The sequence below is a fragment of the Nansenia antarctica genome, assembly GCF_963989245.1.
Source record: "Nansenia antarctica genome assembly, chromosome: 2".
Taxonomy (NCBI): Eukaryota; Metazoa; Chordata; class Actinopteri; order Argentiniformes; family Microstomatidae; genus Nansenia; species Nansenia antarctica.
The window spans coordinates 70,111,998-70,127,325 of NC_137675.1; the positions used below are offsets into that span (position 1 = coordinate 70,111,998).

At 43.4% G+C, this 15,328-nt stretch overlaps 1 protein-coding gene across 1 annotated transcript in view; it reads left to right on the forward strand.

The window, feature by feature from the left end:
• Nucleotides 1-400: 400 nt before the first annotated feature.
• LOC308151263 (inactive phospholipase C-like protein 2) overlaps nucleotides 401-15,328 on the forward strand; it is a gene marked incomplete at its 5' end in the record, with an annotated part of 63,307 nt that continues 48,379 nt past the window's right edge. Inside the window, one exon of the mRNA XM_080524096.1 lies at nucleotides 401-706. Coding sequence (XP_080380222.1) covers nucleotides 401-706 — 306 coding nt within the window. The remainder of the gene's footprint in view (nucleotides 707-15,328) is intronic.

Sequence of the window (15,328 nt, forward strand, 5' to 3'; positions counted from 1 at the left end):
TAAGCATCTGGGAGAAAACCCAAAGTGTTGTCTTCTAACTGAATCGCGTATTGACGCCTTTTTAATTAACCAACAATACTGTTTTAGATCCATAGCCTATAGTGCTTGTGTTTCTACGAGGGATCTGCCGCTACAGCTAATCAGATCGGATCACGTACGGTCCGGAGCACCATCTGCTCATTGAACGATCGAGCGGCGACAAAAAAGAGTTTGATCAGACGGACTGTTCATCAATCAATCTGTCCATCAAAGGTTCGGAGGACCACGCGTCGACGGTGGACTGATCATAGGGTTAGTCTACACACACACACATAGACTGTCTCTTTCTAAGGAGTCTTTTGTTTTGAGACAATGGGTCAGTGGTGCATAATGTTGAGTGTCTTGTCGTAACGGTCCGTGGATGATGGCAGGGGTACATGCAGCTTCCGAGGCTGTGTCGGGACATTTGTTAGATCCGATCGCCGCCTCGCCGGCACAGGGCGCGACGGGAATAGCGGGACTGAACAACAATGACGCCGCGATGCTGCATCCGTCTGGCCCCCGGGCGTACCTGGACGTTTCCCCGGGTGTCTACGGGGCCGAGGGGGTTCACCCCAACGGGAGGTACCGGGAGCACGGGAGCCCTCGGATCGGCAGCAGCAGCCGCGACAGTTCAGCCGAACGAAGTCACGGTGGAGGAGCGAACACACCTTGCGGCATTATGAAGGTGGGCTGCTTTGTTTGTCCTGTACTTTTTGTATGTTATCTTAGGAAAGGTACTACCTACCTATGCTCCATGTCTTAAGTGAGTGCATGAGTGCATGTCTTCAGGTTAGGTCTTAAGACGACGTAAGACATCTTGACAGACAAAACATTTCTTATTTTGGTTAATTAAGACATCTTAAGACATCTCAAGACAAGGTGATGGCTGGGTATGTTTTGCAGCAGTGAGGGTTAATACTCTTAATAGCCTACTACACAAAACGCAGTAACGCAATGACTATGGGTATATATAGCAGCAATCGATAGGCAACCTTTGGACACTGTCGGTAGGCTGCGCATCAGATTGTGTGACATTCTGATGGGCATGGCAAGAATGTCGCTCCTGAAGCCTAAAAGGGTAACGCGCGTTGTTTTCTAAGTCGTGTCATGGTGACAATGTAAAAAAAAAAAAAAAAAACGCCAGTGAAACAACAATGTAGCTAGTCCCTGAAGTTCTAGTTTCACTAAATCAGACTCCGATCATGAGACACTGGGTTCCGAGATGACTGAAGGTGACGTTAGAATTATAAGGTTCTATCTCAATTTTTGTCAAAATTCAGTTTTTTACATAATCTGATCCATTAGGTGTTTATTAATGCCTGTGTGGTGTTATTTTTAAAATGTTGACATTTTTGAGTTAGTAATTAATAAAATACAAAGGTTCCCATCTCACAAAACATAATGGAATGTAAAAACTTTGACGCTCAATATCTCTGAACTACCCTAAACGGAGATAGAACCTTATCATTCTAAGCTCACGTGAAGTTCTAACGTACCCTGGTGATTCTGCTCCACTCCTTCAAGGAGCCACTTCTGCCCACCAGGTTAGTTCTTATTAAAAAGGTGACATATCTTTGAGCGACAGCACATAGTAAACCGTGTCTCTGCTTGTGTATGTAGGAACCTACACTGCAGGCTAATGCAATTCGGTAATGTAAACTGGCAGAATCAAACAAACAACAAAAACGAAGAAAATTAGAATTTCCAGCTCCATTAGGCCTATTTATTGGTGACTACTACGTATTACTGGGCGTAACATATACCATAGTATCCAATTCAAGTACATAAAGACAAACAACTCCTGAGGTGATATAACTTTTCAGTTTATTATTCCATTTCCCAGGCTCCTCATGCGCACACCCAGATTTTGTATCATGACTGACTGTGTATCAGGGGGGCCTTCATGAAGATTAAAGCACTGGTGGGAGGTAAAACCTTGTAGGAGAGAGACATTCTGTCATATCAAACCCAGTTTGCTTAGCGACTGGTACCCTGTGTAATTGTATCTATCCCCTACGTTGTGTTATTGAATTCCCTGCGGATGTGTGGGCGAGCATTCTACACACTGCCTCTTCTCTGTGACGTGTTCCTTTGAGGTGTAAGGGAATCCTCAGAAAATGAACAAGTCCCAGAGTGTTGCTTCGCTTCACCTCAGGGTCTTCTGCCTTATTAATGAAAAGCAGGGCTGTTCTACCGGGAAATTCTGTAGGATATTATAATTCAAGGCTACACCCAATCCCTCCCCAATAAAGGTGCAGTTCACTGAAGTAAGAGGAATATGATAAGAACGCAAAGAGGATCGTTTTGTCCAAATGCAGTTCTGACGTCAAATCTTATTCTCAGAATGTAATTTCCATAAAGCTAGGTCATGTTTCGTGCCTTTGTTGTGGTAGTGTCTGATTATGCACATTGTGTAGTAAGTCTTCCATAAAAGAAAAGCCAATGCCTGTCAGGCTAAATGCATAAACAACAAATAGACCTTGTTGGGAACCAGTCTGCTTAAAGGACCCATCCCCTGGCTGGCTAGAGTAATGCCTGAGTTATGTTGTTTTTATGACTGACTCAGCTCAGTGAAATGAGCGTTAGATGTCATTATGGTGAAAGTGATTTATGTTCAGGAAAAAAGTTCGGCTGGGATTTTGGGCTTAAATTCTGGGGTGTGAAATGCCAATGGACAACTCATTTGAGGTTATGTGTGACTCTTCCAGAGTTGCGTGTGATAACCCAATTAGAGAACCACCATGTCCTCTTTTGAGCAGAGCATTGACATTTCCTGTGCTCTTTCTGTCCATTTATCTGTCCTAATTTCAATATGGCTTTGGCATTATGGCAAAAGCACTGCACACACAGATTTAGGGAGTTTTATTGTTTTATTTTTCCTCAGTGGCTTAGTGGAACAGGTAAGTGCTCTTGGTTCACTGTGTTGTGAGTGTCCTCCGTCTGATTGTGTTAGTCCCAGCATCAGCTGTGCTTTCAGGCTCCTGTTCATCACAATGGTGTAATTGCATTGCAAGGACGCTGCTTATTCATGTCATCATAAAAGAGAATATTCACATAACATGATGAACACGCCGTGAGAGAATGGCATGATGGTTAACTGGGTCAGCTGGTTCATCTGTAGTGCTGTACCTTCAGCACCCACGCATGTTGCAGTAGCGTGAATGATAAACGGGGGGAGGGGGGGGGGGGGGGGGTTAGACAAATGAGGAAAAATACAGTATTGTCCTTGTTAACTCTTTAACTTGGCCCCCTTGTAGGTTGGGGGTGAGAGTGGGCAGTGGAGAGGGGTTGTCAGTGGAAAAAGTCTGTGTGTCTATCTCGGACTCAGCCAAACCCTGCTACCCCCCCTGCAATAAAGACGGTCCAATAGAGGAGAGCAGAGCAAGCCCCTACTCTGGCTGGAGGGCTGGGTTGCAGCCTGCTTATATAAGAACAGCAGGCCCATAAACAGCTGCGGGCTCCAGACAACCAGCAGAGAGGGACAAGATCTTCCCAGCCAGTGATGTTGTGACCCTATATAAAAAAACAAATCTGTCTCTTTATCCCCCAGCCCCAATCCCTTCTGTCTTTTTCACTCTCTCTCTCTCTCTCTCTTGTTCAGAGGGGTCTTTGACCTCTGCAGCAAATGAAAGGTCAAGCTCTTATTTTGAAAGGTTGCTAGAAAGATGAACACAGCTACATGACCAAAGCAGAGCCAAAAAAGAGAGTGAACCAGATGTAACACAAAGCCTCAGAACACAGAACCACAGGGCATTGCATCACAGAGAAACCAAATACTCCAGAGTCACCACCCCTCTCTCTCTCTTCACCCGTGTGTGTGTGTGTGTGTGTGCGCGCGTGTGTGTGTGTGCACGCGTGTGTGTATGCGTTCGTCAAGAGGCTATCAGTTCATACTGTTATTTATTAACCCTCTTTTCCTCTGTCCAAAATGACTCTGAATGTCTCAATTCTACACGACTGCTGCGCACATTTTTTAGTTAAATGTTTTACTTGTTTTTGGAATAGCCAATGTAATTCAGGTATTCTGTACCAGACCTGGTATCCTCGATACTCGGATCAATCTCTAATAGTCGATTGCAGGTGTGTGTGTGTGTGTGTGTGCGTGTGTGCGCACGCTATTGATAATGTGTGTGTGCACACTATTGATAATATGTGTGCCCATGCTTGAAATGGAGAGAAATAAATAGTTGATGTACTGTATATCAAGGTCGGGGTTTCTCAACTGGTGGTGGGTCGTGACCCAAAAGCGAGTCGCGCACTCGTTCTCTATGGGTCGCGGAGTATGTGGTCAAAAAACCCAACAACTTCTATTTTAACACTAGAGAAGTCAAAAATAGTTCTCGTGTTTAGCTTTCTGATGTCGGACTTTTATTTGGACAGATGTGCGTGAAAGACGTTGCAGTAGGTTAGCCGCTGTTATGGCAACATGAACTTAGCCTGTCACTTGTCCTTTGAGCAGTAGCTAAATAAGCGCAAATTTGTTCCAGAGTATGTAAAAAAAAACTGAAAAATTACCATGGCTACTTGTTCCACAATATGGATTTACGCACATTGACAATAAAAAGGGACTGAAACCCCAGTGTGTGGCTCTAATAGCACGTATAGGTGTTGTATCACTCTGAAGTTCGCTGGCTATCGAGGGGAAAGGTATTTTACAAACCTTTTACGAACAGAAATCGCAGCTTTACTTTCAGAGAATAACTCTCCTTATACTGAGCTGTTTGACGACGACATCTGACTCGCACGACTTGCATCTTGATAATGTGTTCAAGCACCTCAACACATTAAAAGTGTCTATGCAAGTGCAAAAATGCCCTGAAATGAATTCTCACGGCGCATCTCACTAAATTGCAAGCTGCACGACTACTTCCCGGAGAAACATGGAGGTGATCACTGGATTAATGACCCCTTTGGAATCGACATGGAAAGCGTCACGTTGCCTATCCGTGTGAAAGTGGCTTCTCAACTTGGGCCCAGCTCAAGTCAAAGCAGAGGAACAGGTTAGACACTGAGCATGATCTGAGAGTAGCTCTGTCTACCATCACCCCAGACTTTGAAACTCTTATCAGGAGTAAAGCACATCCCCAATTATCTCATTAGGTTCCCCAAATGCCTGTTGAGTGACAGCCTGTTTAGTAGGCCTACTCAGAGAGATTATCATATTGTGTGTGAACACAGATATGCAGTTATGATGTTCATTTTATTTATATTCACCAGGATCAGCAGCACACAGTTGTGATGTTCATACTCATCAGTTTATTAATCAGGATCAGTTTGCTATTGCTGGAGTAATGTGCTCTGTTAAAAAAAAAAAAAAAGTGCTTGGTTTGAATTCTATAAAAGTGGGTCGCGACTTAATGACCATGGGAAAATGTGTGTCCCAAAGCCTGACCAGTTAAGAACCACTGATCTCGGTCATATCTTCATCTAGTTGCATTCAAGGAAAGAGATGTTGATTTTCAAGAAGAAAAGAGAACTTGGAACAAAAGTGGTAATTTGAGCAGTGATTTCATAATTGTAAACATCCTCTGGTTTGTTGACGAACACTGCAGAAATAGTGTGTCATTCTCAGAGCTCAAACCTCTGTTCATATGAGAAAGAGAGAAAGGAATCTCAATCCACTATAGACTCTGAGGCGGCGCACATACTGTATCAAACCATCCCTCTGTGTGGGTTATCCACATCGTAACTTCTCCTGGCATTGGGTAGAAAATGCCCCTCATTAAACACAAAACACCCTTATAGGTTTACAGAAATCCATCGTAGAGGCATTATCTGATAGTATGGCGCGACCAAACATTCCAACCGCTGATTGATCCATATTCCAGCCTCTGCTGCCTGAGGCCATGACATTCCTTCCCAAATGTGAGTGAGATCCTGATCCACGGTGGGGATTTGTCTGATCCTTGAGAGCAGCAGTGGCCACCTCAGTACGATTCTACACAAATACCATTGGTTCTTAGGAGGATTGGTCCAACCGGATGAGATCATGACAATCAGGCCATATCCCAGCCTTATTGGTGATATCTGCAGCCAATGGTTTGTTTTTTGTGGCAGCCTATATGCACTCACATTCCTGGATACTCAACATAACATTAAACAGTCAGGGGGAACTGAGGCGTGTGGCTTTCTGTTAGTGATATTAAAGAGCAGGGTTGTCACCTCATCTCCATCACTATGACAAGCCCACCCGATGTCATGGCCTCATTTAGGCTGTGTTACAGTATGTCAGTGTGAGGTGTAGGAGGAGGTAGCGGGCAGATGAAGATGGATGCGGGTTATGACAGATGTCTGTGGCTACTGAGTCTACTGGGACTCTCTTGGCATTTTGTGCTCAAAGCAGCCATCTGTAAAACCTACATGGATCCACTGAGCTCAAGACTCAAATATCTAAAACGTCACACATACAGTCCTCTGGAGAGCAGTGCTTAGGGCCATATTCCAATCCCACCTCTGTTCCCTAAATGTAAGCAAACAGTCTCTGTGAAGATTGGAGAGACGAGAAGCCCAGCACTCCAAGATTGAAAAATGTGTCGAATGTACACTGTGTGCTGAAGTCTTAATGATTAGATCCATACTTTTCTATGTGACGATAATATGTTAATACTGGGCTTTATTGGCAGCCTGGCTCATTTAACATTCATAGATCTCTCTCACTACCATTTTCTCAAATGCTTCTTTTTTTTTTGTCAAAGCTTGTGTTTGCAGATTCTTATATCTGCTATCGCTTCTAAAATGTTTGAATCCATCAGAATTAAAACCGATTTCAACACCAACCTCCAGGGCAATTTGTCTCTTTGTCGGTCCGATGGATAGTGAATCATTGCTTCTGAAGATTCCTCTTTGGTTCTAAGGCATTCACCTGGCTGTGGCCAGCAGAGCTATAGAGCAGAACTGTACTAGAGTAGAACAGCACTGGCAGGGGACACTGGTGAAGGTACAAATTGGAGGAAGGGCTCATTGTAATGCATGGTATGAGGAATGGTATCAAACACGTTCTCTACCTCCACCAGCCTAGAACTGTACGGAGGGAGCAGTGTGATCCCGCTCCTGTTTCATGAATGGCTCTCCTGACTTCTGATATTCCCCCTCTGTTTCCTATGGGGATAATGACTTGTGCTAAGTGAACAGGAACCTCAATCAGCCAGCTGTGAAATTGGGCCCCAGATAAAGAAGGGCTCTTCAACTGTGGAGAATATTATTTAATTGGACACTGGGGGTGTGTGTGGGTAGTAGACGGTAGTCACCTGATTTGGATGCTCCTTACAAGGCCTTGGTGAATATGCTGGTGCTGACTATGTATATGCCATAGCCTAATGTCAGGAAATCATCCATAATATTGAGTAGGCTATAAGTAAGTAAGTAAAGCTTTATTTATATAGCACCTTTCATACAAGAAATGCAGCTCAAAGTGCTTTACAACAGGAATAAAAAAGTGGATATAAAAACATACAGGCCTACAATATGCAATATAAAAACATATAGAAGCTGGGGAAAACAGTAAAAAGGTAAAGATAAAATACAATTTAAAAAATTTATAAAAAAGGGAAACAATGTACAACCTCTGCCTTAACGCTTAGTAACCGCTATCCATCTTCTCATCAGCAGAATACCTTTCCCTATCCATTTGATCTCCCTACCTTACCACAGTCTATTTGTACTTCTCACTGGCTTTCCACCAGCGCCTCAAACATCAGTTTTTGGAAAAGGTCACATCAGCTTGGTAAACATGGCTGAACGGTCACAGCAGCGCAAAATCCCAGTCAACTGGATCTGTAGCCTAACTGTCGTCTGTCTCTAGACACCGCAGCGCAAAGAGTTTATAGCTGAAGTATCATTTGGTTTAGCAGAAATGTAAACTTGCGTGTCATCGGCATAACTGTGGAAACATACGTTGTGCTCTCTAATGATGTCCCCGAGTGGTAACATGTATAGTGAGAATAGTAGTGGACCAAGGCAGCTCCCTTGTGCAACTCCAAAGCCGCTGTCATTTCTCAGACACATGATCTCCAAGCTTGACATAGAACCTTCTCCCTGTAATGTATGTTCTGAACCAATTTAACACACAGCCAGAAAGACCAACCAGCTCTTCAAGACGATTGATTAGGATATCATGGTCGATCGTATCAAACGCTGCACTTAGATCTAATAGTACGAGAATTGAGACCTTATTTGCATCAGAGTTTAGTCTGAGATCACTCTTTTTAGTAACTAAAACTATTTTAGTAAGAGCAGTTTCAGTGCTGTGATATGTTCTAAAACCTGATTGAAATTTCTCAATGACATTGTTTTCTATGAGAAAAAAGGAAGTTTATTTGTAATGAAACTTCTTTCTCAAGTATCTTACTAATGAACGTGAGGTTGGATATTGGTTTGTAGTTTTTCAGTGCATTGGCGTCAAGGTTGGGTTTCTTTAATAGCGGTTTTACAACAGCTGTTTTGTAGGCATCTGGGAAGACGCCTGTTTGAAGTGACGTATTTAGGATCTTCAGGACATGATTTGAGACACTATCAAACACCTGCTTGAAGAATGCTGTTGGTATAGGGTCAAGGCAGGAGGTGGAGGAATTAGATTTAGAGACAGTGTTACAGAGGTCCAGTAGTGTAATACAGGTGAATTCACTCAGTTGCTGTTTTTTGTTTTCTGAGGTCAACTATGTTTACGTCAGGGGTGATGCTGGCTCTAATAAACTCCTAAAAAAAAGTTCGGAAACGTTATTTCGGTCAATTATTCCTCCCCTTGAATAAAACCAATTGGTATTGTGTTTTATATTGTTGGAAAGCCTGACAAGTCACTTTTACAACGAGGTACACGTTGTAAGGATCATGCATTTGTGGAATGAGCAACACAGCTAAACGTGTGGGTAACGGCCCCCCCAAAATTGCCAAAATCCCCTGCAATATTCTTCTGTTGGTATTCACTCTCGTTTTGAGTTGCTTGGTGCATTGGATGATTGCACTCTCCCACAGTAATAAGGAAAAAACAACACATATTGGCCATTTTTACACTTTATTCATTTTACACTGTCAGGGACCTAGCATGTGTAAGATCCATACGCAGTCATAACAGCTTGGCACCTCCGCCTCATGCTGGTCACCAGCCTGGTCACACACTGCTGTGGGATGGCATCCCATTCCTCAACCAGGATTTGCCGCAAGTCAGCCAACATGGTTGCGTTGGTCACTCTGGCACGTACAGCACGCCCAAGCTGATCCCGCAAGTGTTCAATTGGGTTGAGGTCTGGACTCACGGCAGGCCATTCCATCCCATGATGGGGCAAATTGTCACAAATGCACACTGTCTATGTAACGGTCAAGAGATCTGTACTGAATATGAAGATATAATCAATACAAAATATGTGCCCAAGACTTCCTTCTTTAATTTGGTATGACATTTATACCATTGTGATGTATTGTGCGCAGTAAATGTTAGTCAGCGTGTGATAACATACTCAGCGGACAGATTTTTTGACAAGGCAGCATACATTGGCAGTGGTGCTGGTGTTTCGTCCAATGACATTTGCGTTTCCCGCTTTTTCTGGCACCTGGCCAGAAAGTTTTCTCTTTGTTTTGACTTGTCCGTCGGACAAGTGCAGGAAGAAGTCCACTTTTCTGAACATAAAATGTACTTGTAACCCGGACAAGCCTTAATGTCGAGCCCTGGGCAGCAGTACCGGTATATAACGCAGTTGATAGTGTACTGTGTAAATTTAGGACCATCTCATGTAAAGTGTATTCATCGCTGCATGGCTCAATTGATCTAATAATGTTAGAGAACTGTGTTTCAGCATTGGCATCTAAGAGTCTTTTTTGAACCACCGTTTCTATTCTAGTCTTTGTTAAGATTAGCTTAGTATCAAAAAACACACAATGATGGTCAGAGATAGCAGGCATGCCGCATTTCATGTACTGATACATTATCAATGGGTAGAAGACGGTAAAATAAGTTCAATATCTAAGAAAGGGAAGTGTACCCTTATTCGTAAAATGTTTTTTTTGATGTGGGGATTGTTGTGCTGTTTAGTTTAGTCATCGACAGTGATCTCTTGACTCTGGGGTTCATTGCTTCTGTACTTCTGCCACTAAGGCACTGGTTTGATGTTAGCGTATTTCAAATACTTACCATCAAATGCTAGTGACTTTCCTCTGATCACTACTATTTCTTCATGTTTTTAACTGAATGAAAGGAATGACTTACATTGAAGAAGATATGACTATGTAGTGACAGTGTTATGGAAAAGAGTCAAAAGACAGCGGTGGATTTTATACAACTGGGAAATGTGGATTCTTTGCCTACCTTTGAGCGAAACGGTAAAGATAAGAATCTTGACATACTGTATATTCTCCTCTTGGGGCCCCAATTTGAGCTGATTTCTCTAACTGCTAGCTTTACTTTTGAGCTTACAAGGTTTAGGTAGATATGTATCTGTTTTACTGTTTTACCTGACCCTATTCCAACATAATTCTGAAATATGCAGTAGACCAATCACTCTTACCATTCACCAGTGTCCATCCATTCACAGATCACAGCGCTGGGTACAGAGAGATGGTTAGTTGGGTGCACTGAGTTCCCAGACTGTAGAGAAGGGGCTTTGTTCCTGTCTGCACCCCTCTCTCTCACCCCTCGTCTCCAACTCTGGCGCCTTGAGTTTCAAATCCCCCGGTAAGCTGCCACTGGAGGAAGCCTGAAACCACAGGCAGAATGTAATCCTATTGACACGACTGGGACAACGGAAATGGACTGGCTTCTGTTTCTTCGAGTTTTTTCTTACTTACAACTTAATTAAAAATGAGCAGAAATGGATAGTAGCAGGTCAAGCTACAATGATGCCTCCTCCTGAATATCCTACTGACCTTGACCCTGCTGACCTTGACCCCGGCAGCCCATCTGTTTGGACTGGCCACTGGTGTACATGTCTACACCACCACACTGCTTCATTCATCTTAACTTTTCTGGAGGTGCTATTGTTGTTGTAGCTAATCCTCTACCCGAACTCTCTCTCTCTTCGTATCCTTTTTCCATCAAGGATGAAAGGAAATGGGGAAGGAGGGATGGGGCAAATGGGAGGAGGGATGGCGGATGCAGTCTCAGTCTGTCTCACTCCAAAAAACAGGAATTGAGCTCAGCATCAGCTTGTGAATTGTGGTTTGTTACATTACAGCAAACATCAGCCAGAATCTAGCCAGTGTAACAAAAGGAAATGCTCTAAGCTGTGGGCCAGAGTGGTTCTGGATTTCTGTATTGTGCGTAGGAGGACATACTGAAAGGTAATCATACCGGAGGGCTGAATCCTTCACAACTACTGAGATCCGACAATGAGCTAAGGAAAAAAACAATAATAGAACACAGGCCCTAACCATAACAGGAAGCCGGAACTGATGTCGCTGACCTTTGCCCTTCTGCCTATGTGGTTGAATTTCCACGTGACTAGCCAGGATTGACTGAGGGAGCTGAGGGCCGCGGAGCTGAGAGAAGAGTTTAGGATTTGTGACCTTAAAGGCAGGGAGCTGTTCCCCATCCAGAGGGACAGGCTGGTTCTGGAGGGCGCGCCTTGGTCCCCCAGCCTCCCAGAGTGACAGTTCCAGTGAGTCACAGACAAGTGCTCTCCCGCCCTGACACTGTGTCAGCGAGGGCACTGCTCCAGTCAAGCTTGATAAACCTCTGTGTGTGTGTGTGTGTGTGTGTGTGTGTGTGTGTGTGTGTGTGTGTGTGTGTGTGTGGTATGTGTGGGGGGGGGGGTTACATGTGTGTGTTTGGGTGACCTTACTGTCATACTCTGTCTTGATATAAAGCACATAACACATCGTAGCATGATGGATACATTGGTTAAACACAGTGATTTGAGATGTCAATTCTTATTCAGTTTTTTTATTTAACCCATTGTGGTTAGAATGAAGGCAAAGCAGAGAGGCGTGTACATAAAATGTGAACTTTTTCCTGTCGCAGTTCTAGCCTTAGGAATATATAATGGTAGCAGTGATTGTGAGTGAAGACTATTGAGTGACAATGCTTTGTAAACAAAGGTGTACCAGTGCTTTAACCTCCTGGTGGAGAGAGAGGGCCATTGCACGGCATGCAATTCACAGTGACGAGTGAGTGATCTAGCATTGGCTATAAATCTTAAAGCGCCGTGATACTCTACTCTGTGTCAAGAGCTTTTAAGGTACTTGCTGAGGCCTGCATACATACTGTACTGTATTGTAGATGTGCTTTTACTGTCTTGTGTCTTGTCTTTTCTGCCTTGCTGCTGCTGGTGATTCTGTGCTGTTTCTGTGCCGTCTCTACTGCCACATGTTGGTTCTCTCTGTTCAGTCTCTCTAAACCGGGCCTGCACAGTGCCAAACCTCAGTCCACGCTGGCCTATTTATAGGCTCTGGGGTTGCCTACACTGAAACCTGATAGACCTCAAAGATAGACTTCACTCACTTGTTCTTAAACAAATCTAACATCCTAGTACCCTCATCCAATACAGTGTTCTAAACCAAGTCCATAGTCCTTAACTGGGTGGTGCGCCTTAATAGGGTCGTCCAGAAAGTAAACTGAATCTCTATGATATTAACTATATTATGAAGGGTTAGGGTTAGTGGGCTGGAGTGTGTGTGTGTGTGTGTGTGTGTGTGTGTGTGTGTGTGTGTGTCTGTCCCATCCTCCTCCTCCTCTCTGTAGATCACCAGGGCCGCCATGGGGGGCGAGAGGCCCACAGTCTAGTTCACTTGTCTATTTACCACTGTGGTTGATGATAGGAATACCCAACGTGTGCCAGTGACTCCCAGATGGTGCCACGGCTTGCATTGGCACAGATGGCACAAATAAAGGCTGGGGCTTTGAGAACAGGAGTCATGTGGAGGAGGTGTGTGTGTGTGTGTGTGTGTGTGTGCGCGCGCGCATGTGTGCGCGTGTGTGGACATTCATATAGCAAATAGCATTTTCTTTTGGTTACATCAAGTGTTTACAAGTGTGTGTCTTGTCTCACTTATGTGTGAGAATGGAGAATGTGTGTGTGTGTGCGAGCAGAGAGTCAATCATTCCCCTGAATGTCTATTGTTTTCCCCCAAAAATGAAAACAGATTGCAATGTGATGGATTGATTACAGGTTCATCCTATTAGGCTCTTCCTTTTAGATATGTTACCATGCAGCTGAAAGATCTAAACACAGCTATGGCACAGGCGGCTCTAGGGACTGTGTGTAGAAGAAAATAGTAGCCATTCATTGTGTAGTCATAGATTTATTCATACTCTCGTCCCAGTTTGTGTTGCCCAGAGTGTCTTTAGGTTACAGTGCAAGCACAGACACGCACTGCCACTCAGAAATTCCACAGATGCTCTGAGTTTACACACACACACACACACACACACACACACACACACACACACACACACACACACACACACACACACACCAGTGGACATCCTTGAGCAGATACAGATTGTTTGTCTTTTCCTTACAGAATATATTATCAGCAGGTTCTCCTCAAGGGCTTTCACATCTCATCATAAATCATGCATTCTAGTAGTGTGTGTGTGTATGGTGATGTGTGTGTGTGTGGGGGGGGGGGGTATTCCGTGGGTGTGGGTGTGGGTGTGTGTGTTTGTGTGTGTGTGTGTGTTACCTCAGATAAATCATATTTAAATAAAGTCATATTTTAACATACATAAGAGGGGGTTGAGTTAATCTGCAGAGATGATGATGATGATAATAATAATGATGATGCACTTTATTTGTAAAGCGTTCCTATCACATATCCAGAGCACTTCACAGCAGACAAAAACATTAGATCAGCTATCATCAGCTTTTGTGTCTGCTTTGGCTCAGTGAATAAAAATGTTCAGTACTGTTATTTGAGTGTGTATCTCAGTCACTCAATGTGTATTTATGTTTGTTCAGTGTGTGTGAGTGTGTGTGTGTGTGTGTGACGTATACTCTGTATTTGCTTCTGGTCAGTGTATGTGTTTCTCAGGGAAAGAGAAAGAGAGAGTCAGTGTAAGCAGTGTTTGTTGAGTGTGTAATGTGATACTGACTGAGCAGTGAGTAGAGGCCCAGTGGCGAGAATAGAGGAGCAGGAGGGTCGAGAGCAGAAGAGATCGGAGCGCCTACTTCTCTATGTCTCCTTCCATAAGCTTAGAAACAGCTGGGTGAATACAGACAAGTCCACTCCAGAAAACTGATTTGATGTCCCTTTGGTTCACTGAACACTGATCCATTATGGCCATTGCTTCATGTCTTTTTTGGGAACCAAATAATGATTTGCAGATTGGTGATTACATTGATGGCTGCAACGAGACAAACTCCTTGTATGGGCCGACCCAGTTTAGTTCAGAACAGCACTGGCAGGGCAGGGAGACAAGGACATTGATTGTCATAAGCTCTTTTTAGATGGAATAAGAGGTGCAGGGAGGGGAGGGAGGGAGGATGTGCATTGAACTGTATCCGGAGTTGAGGACAGAGGGAATCCAATTGTGTGTGTGTATGTGTGTGTACGTGTGTGCTAGTCAGTCAGTCAGTCATGAAATAGGGGCCCAAGGTGTATGACCAGTTAGAATTGGGGTTGGTATTAGGGGTGGGCATCGACGATCGATAATTGATCGATAAGGATCTTGGTCGATCACAAAATAAAACATTTGGTCGATCACAAAAAAAAAAAAAAAAAAAAAAAAAAAATTTTTTGTGATCGACCAAATGTTTTATTTTGTGATCGACCAAGATCCTTATCGATCAATTATCGATCGTCGATGCCCACCCCTAGTTGGTATTGCTCTGGAACCCTTTTGGAACCCTCTGTGAAAATGGTTCTACATGGAACCCAAAAGGGTTCCTTAAGGCTTCTCCCACCGGTACAAGAAGTGAATGCAGCCCATTCAATTTCCGTAATTTCGTTACCAATTTGATTTGGTCATTATGTTACCGATTGGGTAAGATAATTATCAGTTTTAACTTTTGGTTAATAAACTAAATCAATGTCTGTAAAAACACCGGTCTACATATACTTCTTACTTTTGTTAATGTTCATTATCCTCGCTCCTCATGAGGCAGTGTCATTTTAAAATATCTTACTCTCACGTGAGCTTTTCGTAGCAGAATGACCGGAACCTGGGCAATGATTATTAAACTAAAAACATTATTGACTGGGGACTACTTGAGCATTGATGTTTTTCTAAATACCCTTTAAAGATTTTTGTGGTAGACTATACACTTTTCCATTATGCTTGACCAAAAGTCAAAGCCTTTGCTTATCTCTATTCTTATGATGGAAGATATTTGAGAAATGTATTTCTCACTTATTTCCCCCCCAAAACATAGACTCTCTT